This window comes from Primulina eburnea, chromosome 3 (genome assembly GCF_022965805.1).
Source record: "Primulina eburnea isolate SZY01 chromosome 3, ASM2296580v1, whole genome shotgun sequence".
NCBI lineage: Eukaryota > Viridiplantae > Streptophyta > Magnoliopsida > Lamiales > Gesneriaceae > Primulina > Primulina eburnea.
Genome location: NC_133103.1, coordinates 11,221,247 through 11,236,099, shown reverse-complemented (window position 1 = coordinate 11,236,099; position 14,853 = coordinate 11,221,247). Strand labels below are relative to the sequence as shown.

The following is a 14,853-nucleotide window of genomic DNA, read 5'->3' as shown; positions in this document are numbered from 1 at the left end:
GGTGACACATCATTATTTTTAGGTGTCAGGTCAGCACTCCGATAAAAATAATTAAAATTGATAGTTACCACTACATTGTGTTACTATTCACTCGCTCGTTGTGCCTCATACGATTCATGATTTGGAATTGTTTTCCAAACATTATTTAATGATGTGATGATATTTTTTACTAGTATGTGTTTATAGGATAAAAGATTTAAAAAAATCTTAATTCGTATGTCATGGTTAAAAAAATTCAAGACACTCGTAAAATATTTTTGACGAGGATCCTTAAGTTCATGGAACTTTGAATGTCATATATATTTGATACAATGAGTTGTGCGTTTGTATGCGCCATATAATGCTTTTGGCATATTTGGATATGAATGCATTAAAATTTGCATAAGCACGTTTTATTCCTAGCTAATGATTTGTTTAGAGTGGTATATGCAAATTTAAAACTAGATCGAATGGTCATAAAATAAAAAAATATATATAAAAAAAAATCACAAGGTAAGAAGTTGCATTTTAACCTCTCCATCGAAAGAGCTTCATGAAGAGAGAAATGGATATACTAGCTAGTCCGCATACCAAAATAGTTAAAATGGAGACCAAAGGGTACTGTCTGAATCTCATTTCCTTAAATATTTAATTTGTATAACAACAATAACAAAAATAATATAATTATATTATATATTAAACGAAAATGAAAGATAGCGAGCTCTTTGATTTTCATAATTATGAGATATACTTGTTTAATATCTTTGTACATAAACCACTACGGCCATGCTACGGCAACGATGAAGACCACAACAACAATATAATATAGAAAGCTGGGGTGGAATGTTGATCGTATACACCACTAACAACAATTCTCTACTTGCATTATTGATGGTGAGGTCATTTTGGGAGACTTGTCTAACTCTCAAATGGAAAAATGTGAATGAGAATTTCAAACGCCGAAATCCTCTATTTATTGAACATTTTCTAGTCTAAAGCTTCACAAGTTTACTAGATACACATTCAACTTCCCTGGCCTTGTCAAAATTAATACTCACTCACATGAATAGGCGGCATCGTCGTTTTTTTCCCACTGTGATGTTCGGGCAAGACATCTACTCAAGGCATGGATAAGAAGGAGAAAGCGTTTCGAATTTCTTCGATTCCCCTGTTAGGTTGTGTTTTGGAAGCCATTTTGGTTATAATTTACGGAGGAAATTATCAGATTACGTCGGAGGAATGTAAGGAAGAAGATATTCCATCAGCTTGTAATGTGGCGGCTCAAAAGCATTTTAGGCAAAGTCATCGAGTCTGGCTTGGTTGAAAGGTTAAGTTTGTGTTACTTTCAGTCATAATTCAATAGCTTGGTGCCAAAAACTATGTGCTATCGCAAAATAAATTAGTTGAGATGTTTCGATTATGTAATATTGAAGTGATCAATACAATGTGATGAATTAATGTTTGTTATGGTCTCATTTTTACTATACATATGGTAAGTAAAAAAGCGATTATGAACTAAAATTTTCACACTTGTATTCATCTCACCAAAGGAATAGCTGCGCTACCAAAAGCTAGCATTAGGAGAATCTGAGTTAAAGAAATTACATATACATAGGAAAAGCCATGTGCAATGAAAAATGCAATCACGGCTTGAGGATGAGTTTTTCTATATATTTCATCGTACTAATTCCAGGTTCAAATTCCGAGCAACCCACTGTCATATTGAAATTATATAAATGTATATTTTCCTTTTCTAATCTACTTCATTTATTTGTTGTTATTTGTTTTCGAATAATCTAGCTACTTATTTGTAAATAAATCGTATCTTGCTCGGACTAAAAAATAGAGCTGAAATTATAGTTAAACATCATGTTGCCTAAATGAAATATGGTGTTTTTATATATATGTTTCTAAAGTATTTATCTAAGAACCGGTTTAGCATTTTTTTTTTTTGGAACTTGATTTATTTCTTATATCTCTAAAAAAAAGTTTTTGTATTTAAAAGTTAAAATTTTATTTTGGTTACAAATATAAAAAAAATCCAATTAATCGCATATTTGTAACCAAATTAAATAAAAACTTTTAACTTTTAATAAATTTTTAATTTTTGAATACAATAAAAAAACATTAGTGATATAAGAAATAAATCAAATTCCAAAAAAATATTAAAAATTATTTAAAAAGGTTGAAACGATCGAATGATAAAAAAAAAAATGATCCGGTCAAAATAAGTTCACATATTTGTAACCAAAAATAAAATTCAACTTTAAACAAAATTTTAACTTTTGAATAGAAATAAATAATTTTTCAGGGATATAAGAAATAATCCAATTTTTTTAAAAAATTAAAAATTAAAATAAATAAAAATGGTTGAGACATGAAAAAGTGATACAAGAATAATCGACAAGATAAACAAGAGGATTTAAAAAGATAATACTTGTGTAGTGATGGGTTTATCGGTGTTTGCAAAGCTAGCACAAGCTTTCTAAATAGCATAATTAAAAAACAGAACAAAACAAAATAAAATAAAATAAATCAGCAGCAAAACAACTATAAGAAAATTGGACATGTAAAGGATAAAAAAAAATGAACCTTGAAAGAGTTTTCCTCTTCTTATTGTAAATTTTTTTAAAAAATTGAATGAAAAAAAATAGAAATAACGGATGAGTGGATCATGCGAAAAAAACAGGGAAAATAAAAAGAGAAAATGAAATATACATAAAAACGTTTTATCTCTAAATCAAAAGAAGGAAAATTCATCATTATCTTGAAAAGATATTATATCATTTTTAAATGAATATATGTTTAATATTTCGTTACGAAGAGATCTATCTTATGAGACTATCTCACGAATAAATCATGAGACCGGTCAATACTGTTTATATTTACAATAAAACGTAAGATTTTTGGTATAAAAAATAACACTTTTTCAGTGACTTAAATAAAATATATGTTTCATAAAATTGACCAATAAGATCATCTTATATAAATTTTTGTATTCTATTATTCACATGAACTCTTTGATGACTTATCGTCAGCTTACTTGAGAAATAGTTTTGCGAAAATGGAGATCTTTTGCAAATATAAACAATAAAAAATTCAAAGCTCCAGTAAGCTCAAGGCATCCACCACGACCCTTCTTTTTCTTCTACATTGTATTATTATTTTTTCATAAACTTAAAATTTAATATTAATATTTTGACCATCTTCTTCAACTTTGCTACTTTTTTTCACCTTTCCAAAGTTGAACCCAACACCTTCTTTTCAACCTTCACAAAAATAAAATAAAAAATTCATATCAATCTCACAATAGTCCAGATTTTTCAGATATTGGTGATTTGATCCTTTTCCCAATTCTTCCCGCTATTATTTCTCATCCCTCTGGTCTCCATTTTTTTTTTTTTGGTTTTGTTTTTTGAGAAGTAGACTTTGTTTATGCGTGAAAATCCAAAATTGTCTTCCAATTTTACATGTACAAAATTTTAAGGAAACTGGACAGAATAATTTGGACCATAAATATGTATTTGGGCTGTGCATTTGAAATCAAATAAGCCCAACTGGAATTTAAAAGGTTGAAGTAGTTATTAAAATTGTATCTCGAAATGGACCAAATTACCGTCGTAACCCAATGATCATGCTAAATGAAGATAGTTAAATTCATTATTTAAACGAACTTGCTAATTGGTAATTATACATCATTTGGTGCCAAAAACTTGCTAATTAGATATCTTTTTGTGGAAAAATGATATTATACATCTTTTATTCATCTGAATATTTCTCAAATTTTATACTAATTTGAAAATAAAATTAATATATTATATATTTCAATTTACTATCTCATTTTATATTTGTTGATGAAAACTTTAATGAAAAAATAGGGCTATTGTGTAACATTTTCACAAATTTTAATTTGGAAGATGGGTCGACTCGGATCAATCTTGCTTTGGAAATGATATTCTGATGTACAAAATTATTATTTTTTACTTCATACAAAAAGTAATATTTTTATGAGTTAGATATATCGGATAATAAAATCTATTTGCCAAAGTTGAACTTCAAAGGATTTCACACGAGTTTGTGTGATGAAAAATACGCTGTCAAGGGCAAATTAGCAATTGACCAATTACTTACTTTGAAGACAATTAAACTGTATGTACCAAATTGTTTTGTTGTCACCAAACTCTACGGTAATTGACTGGAAACATAGCACAAAGGATTGAATTGATACCCGGAGTCAGTTTGGATTCCATGGCCTAGGGATTTCAAGTTCAAATCTTCCATAGACTTTTCTTCCCGTTCACTGAACACTACGCCATGGAGTCGAAGCTCCCGTTGTTCCTCCCGTTACTTTTTCTCGCCGCTTGTTTCCACCCGTCTACATCAGGTTCCTTTGTTTTTTCCTTTTTTTTTTACTTGACTTTTAATTCCTAAATGAGAGGGCTGTGATCAAAATTTGATTTTTATCAAGGGTTTTGGTTATCTGTCAGCTAATTGTATGTTTTGATGGGAATTGTGTGGAAGATTGAATGCTTGAGCTTCGATGGGGAAATTATAGACTTGACCACGCCGAGTTTAATGGGCTGTTTTTATTGTTATTAGCTATTCATTAATCTACCTTAAGAATTTTCTCCTTTTTTCTCTTTTTGCATTCCCTGAATGCTTAATCTGGAGAACTGCAGTATCGTCGTGGGCTTCTCTGGTTTAATCTTTGGTTCATTACATGTTTCAATGGTAATTGTGTGGCCGCGTGATTTTTGTAATTTGATCATATTAAATATGAAGTTGAAGTTTGTTTAGTCTAATGGGTTATGTTTTAGTTAGTGGGGGATTAAGAAGTTTTCAAATAAGAAAATCTTAATACTATTCCATTTTTGAAACCATTATAATTTAGTTGAAGCGTAATGCTTAGAGCAGCTTCTACATCTGAGCTAGATTGATTTTGGGCAAATTTTACACAGCCAATCTCATTCAAGTGGGTTGCTGATCTTTCCTGTTTTCATTTTTTTTATCAAGCTTACAACTTTAAAAAAAATATATATGTTGGTCTAGTATTGTTTGAGCTACATGAGTTTTGGACAGCTTCAGAGAAGTCAAATTAAATTGAGTTGTTTTCTGATCATGTAAAGCTCTGTCCTTTGAAATCCCCTTTTAAGTTTCATCGTGTTTGCAATATGTTTTTATTTAGTATTAGTTTGATCTGGTTTGAGCTATATTGATTTTGAACTGCTTCAGGGAAGACAAATTCAGTTGAGTCAGTTCCTGATCTTGAAAAGTCTATGTACACACAACTTGATGGATATCCATGTGTACGATTGCTCAACATTTCTGGGGAAATTGGTTGTTCAAGTGGGTACTGTAATACTGTTATAATGAGGTTCAATTAATCAGCCGCTTAGCTTTTAGTGCATTATCGGCTAATTATTAAATTGGATTTTAGATCCTGGCCGAGGGAAAGTTGTTGCTCCAATTGTACAATTCAAGAATGCAGATGTGTTGGTCAGATCAACTGCAATATTGGTTTCTGCGGATGAATTTGAAAGCTTACTTTCAAGGCATGCAGTTTTTGGTTTCTAATATATCTGCCAAAAATTAACAATTTCATTCTTCATTGAGTTTTCTTCCTTGCTCGTTTTTCTGTTTTGACATTTTTTAGGTCATTCTGATGCTTTATGTCCATCAATACATTCAAATTCCATTTTAGTTATCATCAGCAACATGTGTCCATTCATTGGTAGACTTGGTCGGGTCTCTGAATGTATTTAATCCTTTATTTGCTTCCTCCCTTTCTTCTTGTCCTACTCCTACTGCACCAGTTTTCTCACGGTGGCCCAAAAGTAAATGCATTTCACAGAGTTGGCACCAGTTCATCCCTCTCAGAACCATGATTAATATTCACCAGGATTGAGTATGAAACTATCTGAGCTGACACTAATAGCTGCAGACATTGAAGAAATTGCGTAGAACATAATTTGAATTATAGGTATTGCTATGGTAAATGGCTGAGCACTTGAATGCATTTAATATTTTAAAATGACAAAAAAGAAATTAGGTGTCATAATGTATGTGGGTCCATATAATGTATTTTAATAGTTTCCATCACATTTATTATTCTCTATTCTTACTCAATATGGTATATAGTTCAAATTAGTGTTTTCTTTAAGCATTTATCTTGTGACCTTGTTTTTTTAATTTTGTTCCGTTAATTAGTGGGGCTTATGCTGTAACTCCGATCAATTGAGGAATCTTCTCTTTCATTATTTTCACTATTTGTTGCCTGTATTTTAGAGTATCAAAAGATCCAAATTTTTCGAGGAATGTGGCTGGGGTTTTAGTTGAAGCGAGCACTCAGGTCCAAAATGGTTTAAAGGGTAAGTTATTTTTGTTTGTTAAATATTGAGTGAAGAAGAGTTCGTTAGCTAACAGTTGGTGGTAATCACAGGAAATTCTCCAGATGTAAAATTTCCACAAGCTGAATTTGCTCCATACAAAAACAACAAATTTGAGTGGAATCCAGCAGTATGTGGTGAAAAATTATTAGCAATTTAAAGCTGCACATTTTCTTTTGGTTCATATACTGCCAGGGTGTTAAGAACTTACGATTGTGGACCATATTAAATGACAAATGACTTGGTCCCTGTACTAAAAGGGTGTGTACAGAAAGTTAGAAACTGATGGGCAGTTGTGTTTAAAATCGAGTTGATATAACTTTTGCTAGTTGCACTTTCTTGAAACACCTTCGGGCTACCTCTTTAATTAATCAGAAGACATAAATTACTTTCCAAGGAACATAATGTTTTTTTAGTCAACTATGCAATTGAGTTTTTTTCATTTGAACCTGTTTTTCCCCTTATTTTCCCGATGTGGATTCTCTTTCATTTTCAAGGATTCCACTGACTATTATATGTAAAATACTACCCACATTTTAATGATGTCATATCTGGCACTGCTTGCATATATGAAGTTCTTGCTTCATCTTTTATACATAGATATTGCTGCATCGTACTCTCCTTGGAAATCCAACATATGTCAATTTTATGAATATGATCTTGTTGTCTACACCTGCAGGGATCTGGAATTATGTGGAAAGCTTTTAACTTTCCTGTGTTTTTACTTTCTGAAACTAGCACGCCAATCTTGCAAGAGGTATTGTGTTCTAAAGCTTGTTTACTCTTGACACTTCGAGTTTCTTGTTAATTACTTGAATTATTAGTTCCAGAAGATTACTAGATGATAAAAATGGCAAGAGGTAGTTGTGAGGTCCTAGCAGTTGTTATGGACACTAAGATTTTTCCGCCTTTTTTTTTGTTTGTCGATGAGAAGTTGATAAGTTTTTGTTGACTGGGTTAGAGCCACTGACACCACTACCATAGTTGTTAAGATTATGACACAGCCAGTGTTACCTAGTACCAGACCTGTATTCTATCAAAATCCATGGATGGAAGGAGATGATGTAAATTATGCAAATGAGAATCATTAGTATTGGCGCTCCTCCCTTTACATGCTCACTTAAGTATCCATAAATCTTAATTAAATCAAAGTCTACACTGCAGAAGAATTCACCCATACGTCACCAACTCAATCAGTATTTTGCATTCTTCTGCACCTGATGCACCATAAGGAAAAAAATTCCCATTCTGCAGGCTGTCTTGAAGAACGACAAGAGAAAGACATCTTATATTGAGGATGTTGTTGAGTTTGATCTGGTGATGGAGGTAAGAAATTCTGGAGAGACCGTATTGATGTCTGCTATATTTTTTTGATACCGTAATAGTTGAGGATATGCTAACCAATGCAATTTTTCTTTTGAGTAGACAACTAAATCTGGTAGTCCTGATTCGGATGCTTGTTTGAGGGATGGAACTTGTCTTCCTTTGGGTGGATACAGGTTGGTTTCATGAATTCTATTTTACTGGTTTATTGAGACTGTTACTAAATTCTGCAAGGTCATAGGAATTAGCTATTCTATTTCTGGTCATATACTTATTTGCTAATTTTTTATGTTTTTTTTTAATGTGTCTGCATTAAAGATTCTAGTGTATCCAGAAAAGTTGTAGTTTTGCAAGGATTGGCCTGTACTTGCAGGACCTAGATTATCATAGTTTCTTGCTGTTCTATTTTGTTACAGTAGATTAATTGATTGGACTTGTTTTTCCCATCTTTGGTTTTTATGACTAAAATTCTACAATTCTACTTGCGGCATTGCGTTGGGCTTTCAATGGATTTTAACTTAAAATGGAAGTGGTTGAAATAGTTTTTAAGTCTTTATATATTTGTTCAGAATTTTTTTTTAAATTGATATGATGTATTGTTATTTGAAGATGTTTTGGATTAGTTTTTTAATTTGGATGCGGAGATTTATTGTTAAAAAATTCTTTCTAGATGTGTATTTTTTGGGAGTGATGAAGAGATAGTGATTGATGGTTATTATGAAACTATATTAAACTGAATTAAAGTTGGTTAAACAAACATGAATTGACCATATAAATGGAGAAACCTCCACTGGAATGACAGCAAACCCGTGCTCCATTTTGGAAATAGATGTGAGACACTGATGCATATTCAGTTGTCGGGATTTGTAACTTTCCCCATTTTAGGATACACAGATTTTATTAGTTAGCGTTTCCACTTTGAGCAGGGATATGGAAACTTACCGATTCCAGCATCGATATAAGTTGTCATACTCCTCACTTATTTTACGACAAAAGGTTGATTTGATGAATGCTCGTTGAGAAAGAATTATCAAGCATTATATGAGCAAAACTGCAGTAAGAAGCTACATTGTTAAATTGTTTTGGGGTCAGTGTTCTGGACCTGTAGCAAATGTGCAACAGTTGTGTCATATTTTTAGGTTTTACAGGGTTTGACTATGGGTCGTCAAAGTGTGTTATATGGTAAGGGTATGGCATAGTAATAATTGCTGAAGTTGTACAGTTTAGGATCAATTTTTTATTTCTTATGCTAAAATGTTTTCTTTCAAGAGGCCCCGTGCTTGTATTTTCTGATAGTTGATTCCAAGAGATCTCCTTCTAGAGTTTAAAACATAGAGGATACTCCCAATTCTCAACTCCTACTTAAAACATCATACCTAATAACATGTGCCTAACCTTCACTATTGGGCGGAAGGAGTACTGCACTTTTTGATATGCTTCTTGCTTATGATACAAGTTTGCTTCGTCAAAATTTTCTCAATAGATATCGGATAATGCAGGAAGTAAGAATTTGAACCTAGCCAATTGTCTGTCCCCTAAACTGAACCCTTTTTTTAGAATGAAAAGTGAACCTTTTAAACCTAGCCACTGCACAACTGCCTAGTGACATGCATACCATGTTAGTGATGCACCTGGTCCTTTTAACGCAATCATTTTTGGTGAGGTTTTCATTCTATCCATATCATTTAAATAGATGAGTCACTGTCATTTCCTAATTATAATGATCCTTGGTAATTCCTAATTATTTTCAACATTGAACAGCTGTTACAAATTGATCTTACATGGTCTGTTGCTTCTCAATCTGGTATCAGAATGTTGTGGAGGTCTGACATTTATTTTTTGATCTGTCATATCTTCAATTTGAAGGGCAGTGTCTGGTCAGCACTTCCACCTATTAGTATCTCATCTTCTCCAAAGACAAAACCACTTGTACTGACAGTGACATCAATGGACTCGGCATCTTTTTTCCGTGACAAAAGCCTTGGTGCAGATTCCCCTATATCTGTGAGTTATCTTTTCTATTGTGATTCTTTGTTTCAACCTTTGGCTAAAGACAATCTCATATAAGCAAATTCATATTGTACTTTTCTTTATTTTTTTAATGTCTAGGGTTTAATTACATTGCTGGCTGCAGTTGATGCTATTTCACTGCATTCAGAAATTGGATGAACTTAATAAACAGGTTGGTCGCCCGTCGCTAGTTGAGTGTTATGTGCTTGTATCTCATAGTCTCTGCTTTTTACTCCTGTTGTAGTTGTTTCCAGTCTTGACAATCATAATATCTCTGGACATTTATCTGTATGGCTTCTTCGCTTGTTTCTATTCTTAATTTTATAGTTGAAATGAGATGTTTATGTTCACTTTTTAAGTCTTGCGGAAAGATTTATTTTCATAAGTTTACCTGCCTCAGCTTGTGTTTGTGGTTCTCACTGGTGAAGCCTGGGGCTACCTTGGTAGCAGAAGATTTCTTCTGGAATCCGATCAACACTCGGATGCCATTAAGGGCCTTGACATGGCGATGGTTGAAATGGTATTTCCCTTCCAGCGTTTTATATTAATCCTTTACTTAATATGTGCTCTCAAATTCAAATTAATTTGCAGTTTTGAGAATCCTGTTCTCAATTGTGCGAAGCAGAAAGTGATGCAAGGACATGATTTGGTTTTTGTTATCTTCGAGTGGTTTCTCTTTCTTGATCCACTTTTCGGCACTTTATATGAATTTTTTTCTTTAAGTTTTGTGAATTTTTTTTAGTTAGGTATGTGCATCAATTTGGTTGCTGATATTTTTTTGTACATATTTTTGTCGGATTCTATTTTGGGGGCTCTCACTATTTTTACATCCCATTTTTTGATACACATCCTCTAGACACGTTTCTAACATATGATTGTTGTTTTTCTTTGGTTAGATTCTTTTCTACGATTGGTTTCCATATAGTTTCTATTATGCTTCACCACTGTCTATTACATAACCTTTATTATTTATTCACTTGGAACTCTCGACCATAGAAACTATACAAGATATAACAAGGTGGAAAAAAATAAGAGTTATATATACATCATTAAAAAAAACACTTAGCAAGTTTTCCGTTGTATTTAATCCCATGTTACCTTGGCAAGATTGAATACATGATTCTTTGGCTACATTCCAATTATTGGTGGATTATTTGTAGGGTGCTTTATCTATTGGTAACTCTATCGAGCGCTGTGATATTTGAGCAGGTAATGGAAATCGGATCTGTTGGGAAGAGTTTTTCTCAGGGCGTGAAAACATTGTTTGCTCATACTTCTGGGGTAAGTTTGGAGATTGTTTTAGGCGTTTATTGTTCTCACAATTTGATTCTAGTGTCATAAATTTAGCTTATTTGCCTTACTTGTTGCACATATTTTTCATAATGTCTGCTGGTAGCCTGGTAATGCTATTGTTTGACTTATATTTATTGAGCTAGATGTCCTCAATTTGACCTCATTAACTTAGCAGGATACATCCTCCGTGCTCGGAACACTGAATGCATTACAGCGTGCTCAAGATTCCTTGAAAACTGATGGCATTGTGGTCAAAAGAGCTAGCACATCAAATCCTGGAGTGCCTCCATCCTCACTAATGACATTTCTGAGGAAGGTTAGGGATAAACAGATATGTATTTAGCCTTGTCTTTTTTTAGTCCATTTGTTACTATGATGGTTTATTTAAGGAGTTTTATAAGGTAAACTGATTTTCCAAAGCTTAAAATTTCAAGGACCTGATGATAATATCCAATCAGTTTCCTGAAAGAAGTCCTTAGTAAAAAGAGTGGATATTGTGGTTTAAGTTATGCCATGCAGCTGGCCTTGTTTCTTGATAGATGAATACATGAAAATGTTATCGAGAGCAAAGGTTGTGTTTCACACACAGAAAAGTTGGCAATAGTGACGTGACTCCACAAAATACAATGATATCAATGTCTACGAGATCGTAAGCATTAGAGTAGTCTCATGTTAAATCATAGGAATCAGATTTTGGAAAGGTCGTCAGCACTTCAGTTTTATTTGATCGAACTTATTCTAATACTCAATGTATTATATATGTGCATTAATTTCTTAAATAGATATGATTCCACTATAAATTAAACTTCATTGGTGAGTTTCTACCAGTAGTTCAGGATTTCTTATGATAGCAGTAGTCTGTTGCCGAGGAACCTCCTTGGCATACATCAATTGATGGATTTTTGTGTTGTGTTTTATATCTGTAGAATTATGAACGAATAATTGTTTGGATTACAAAGGTTTTGCTGAATCTTCTATATTTCAAATATAAATTTTGTTTTGCAGAACCATCAGACTTCTGGTCTTGTTTTGGAAGATTTTGACTCTTCTTTTACCAACAAGTTCTATCACAGCCATCTCGACGACCTATGTTAGTGCATCCAAAATTCTCTATTATTTTTCCCACCTTGTGTAGCATTGTATAATGAGTATTGGATTTGTGAAAAAATCTTTTGTTGCTTTAATGCAGCTAACAGTCAACTCTTCAGCGATTGTGGCTGCTGCTGCACTCGTCGCTCGAACATTATACATCGCTGCTGGTGGCAATAATGATTCAGTTATTAATTCTATCAAGGCCAATGCCTCTATGGTCGAAGAACTTCTCAGTTGTCTGTTAAAATGTGAACCTGGTTTATCAGTGTGATCTGGTGAAGCGCTATATTTCTCCCTCATCAACTTGCCCCAGCCACTATGTTGGTGTCATTTTGGGAGAACCTTCTTCTGCACCTAATCCTGTTTATGTTGGGGATGTTTCAAGGTTTGTGTGGAGCTTTTTGGCTGATAAAACGTCTACTCCATCTAAAAATATGAGCTCTGCTTGCCCAAAAGATTGCAATGGTGCTGGTGAATTGTGCATAAAAACCGAGACTGACGGAAAAGGTGTCTGTGTGGTATCAACTACCAGGTAGTTTACGGTTCTTTGACTCTAGTTGATACCACTTTTGGTTCAAAATTTGGCACATTGCTACAGCGCATTTGATTTATGATATGTGTTGATAGATTGTCAAACTTTTTTACAAACTAATAATCTCAAGTGTATTTGAATATATACTCAAGTACACTTGGGGGAGTATTATTTTTCGCAAATTTAGTTTGACCAAGGTGATTTTTTATTTCCTCACACTTTTTTCATGTCTCATCATATTGTTCGTGTTAGAATAATATATATGTTACTTTCTGTCTGCTTGTATATCAGCTCAAGTTTTTATACGACACAGTTTCTATGTGATAGCTTGAATGCTAGATGGCCAATAAATATTAGATGTTTTGCATCTCTGATAAGTGAAGCTTTTATACGAAGTGAGCATATGATATATATCCATATGAACCAGATAACCTTGCTTGGAAGCATATTCGAGAACTCTGATCACCCATTGCTAGAGTGCTAAATGTTAAAAGTTTTCGAAGTTCCATGAACTAAAGCTTCTTGTTCATCTCAGGTATGTCCCTGCGTATTCAACTCGATTGAAATACGAATCAGGTGGCTGGACATTGCTACCCTACAATTCTTCAGATATCATGAGGATGGAGGATCCAGTTTGGACTGAAAGCAATTGGGACACAATAGGTATCAGAACGTACACGGTCCAAGATGCTACTTATGACTATCTAATCTTGGCGTTGGGTATCGGTATCGCTCTCTTGGCTTACCTTTTCATAGTGATAGTCAGAACTCTAATTCGAAAGGCATTGAAGCAGGACTGAAACCCAACTTTTTGCATCATTTTTTGGTGAATTTTACCTCTGATGCAGTTATATTCGTGGCCAGGAAAAAATAAAATTGATGAATTCAAAAGAAACTGGACTTTTGCCGTTGTGTGGCGACCGTGTGATGTATCGTTCTTAGTTTTTGAATCCTTGTACTTCAATAACATTTGCTTATTAACAACTGTACACGACGTGTTTAGTATAAATTTTTGTTCTTAATTATCTTTAGCTTAATTTAAGAATGCAACGATCATAACAAGCAATCCTCAACCCTTTTTTTTATGCAACTAGCTCTGTGGAATAAATTCAATAAAACAGCTACCTTAAAACCAGCTTTTAGTTTTAACTTGCTATGGTCGTCAAAATCATTATGTACATGCCATGAGCCATCATTCTACATATAATTTATCCCAAATAAAATTTTAAATTACGGACATAAGATATGTATAGATCCTGTGTTGTGCACAAAACTATCGTTGATCGTGTAATTCTGCTGTGAACAGTTAAGGATTCGGGTTGAGGATATCATCAATTATCAAATGATATTGTTATTCTCGAATATAACACGCAAATTAAAGTTTCTTGTGCAAGAAATTTATGAACACATATATATAAGTGGCTGATATTATTTATAGGGGCACAAATTCATATCTATCTATCTATCTATATGATTAATGTGGCCCATAAAGTGATCATTCACTCATAAATAATTGCCGGAGAGGATGCAAATTATAGTTGGACTTGGAGATGTTTTGACGCCGCACAAGTCCCTCTCATATATATATATATATATATATATATATATATATATATATATATATATATATATATATATATATATTCGTCCATTACATTATTTATTATATATATATATTAATTCGTCCAACCTATGCCATTACATTATTTATTGAGATCGGAATCAGGTTTTATTTATTTGGATGGTTTAATCATGGCCTATAATAACCTATAGGACAATATTGGAGTTTCATTTTTAAGTTTCTTCCCGTTTTTATATTATGTTAAAGTACTTTATAGATGTCTTCATTTTTTGTCAACCACTTCCATTTTAAGTTAAAATCCATTGAATTCCCGTTCTTCCAATTAGTTTTTTTTTTTTTTTTTTTGTCATTAGGGTGATTTTCAAGTATATCATAATGAGTGGGTCTTATGTGAGACCGTCTCACGAATACTAATCTGTGAGACGGGTCAATCTTACCCATATTCACAATAAAAAGTAATACTTTTAGCATAAAAAAGTATACTTTTGCATGGGTGACCCAAATAAGAGATCAATCTCAGAAATTCGACCCGTGAGACCGTCTCACACAAGTTTTTGCCTATCATAATATGAAACAATTTAAAAATATTTCTTCAAATCTAAATTATTCAATCCAAAAATAACCTTCACACTTATCTTCACACTTATTTATTTCAT

At 32.9% G+C, this 14,853-nt stretch overlaps 1 protein-coding gene across 1 annotated transcript; it reads left to right on the top strand.

Annotated features, from left to right (window-relative positions):
• The first annotated feature begins 4,120 nt into the window (after positions 1-4,120).
• LOC140826342 (nicastrin) lies at positions 4,121-13,604 on the top strand. Its single transcript, XM_073188573.1, is given in 18 exon segments — positions 4,121-4,363; positions 5,212-5,325; positions 5,417-5,531; positions 6,265-6,347; positions 6,419-6,495; positions 7,045-7,122; positions 7,620-7,691; positions 7,791-7,864; positions 9,560-9,692; positions 9,798-9,839; positions 9,841-9,870; positions 10,099-10,218; positions 10,908-10,979; positions 11,167-11,307; positions 11,997-12,185; positions 12,187-12,348; positions 12,350-12,615; positions 13,151-13,604. Coding segments are annotated over 18 exon segments (2,103 nt in total). The 5' UTR covers positions 4,121-4,293; the 3' UTR covers positions 13,416-13,604.
• The last annotated feature ends 1,249 nt before the right edge of the window (positions 13,605-14,853 follow it).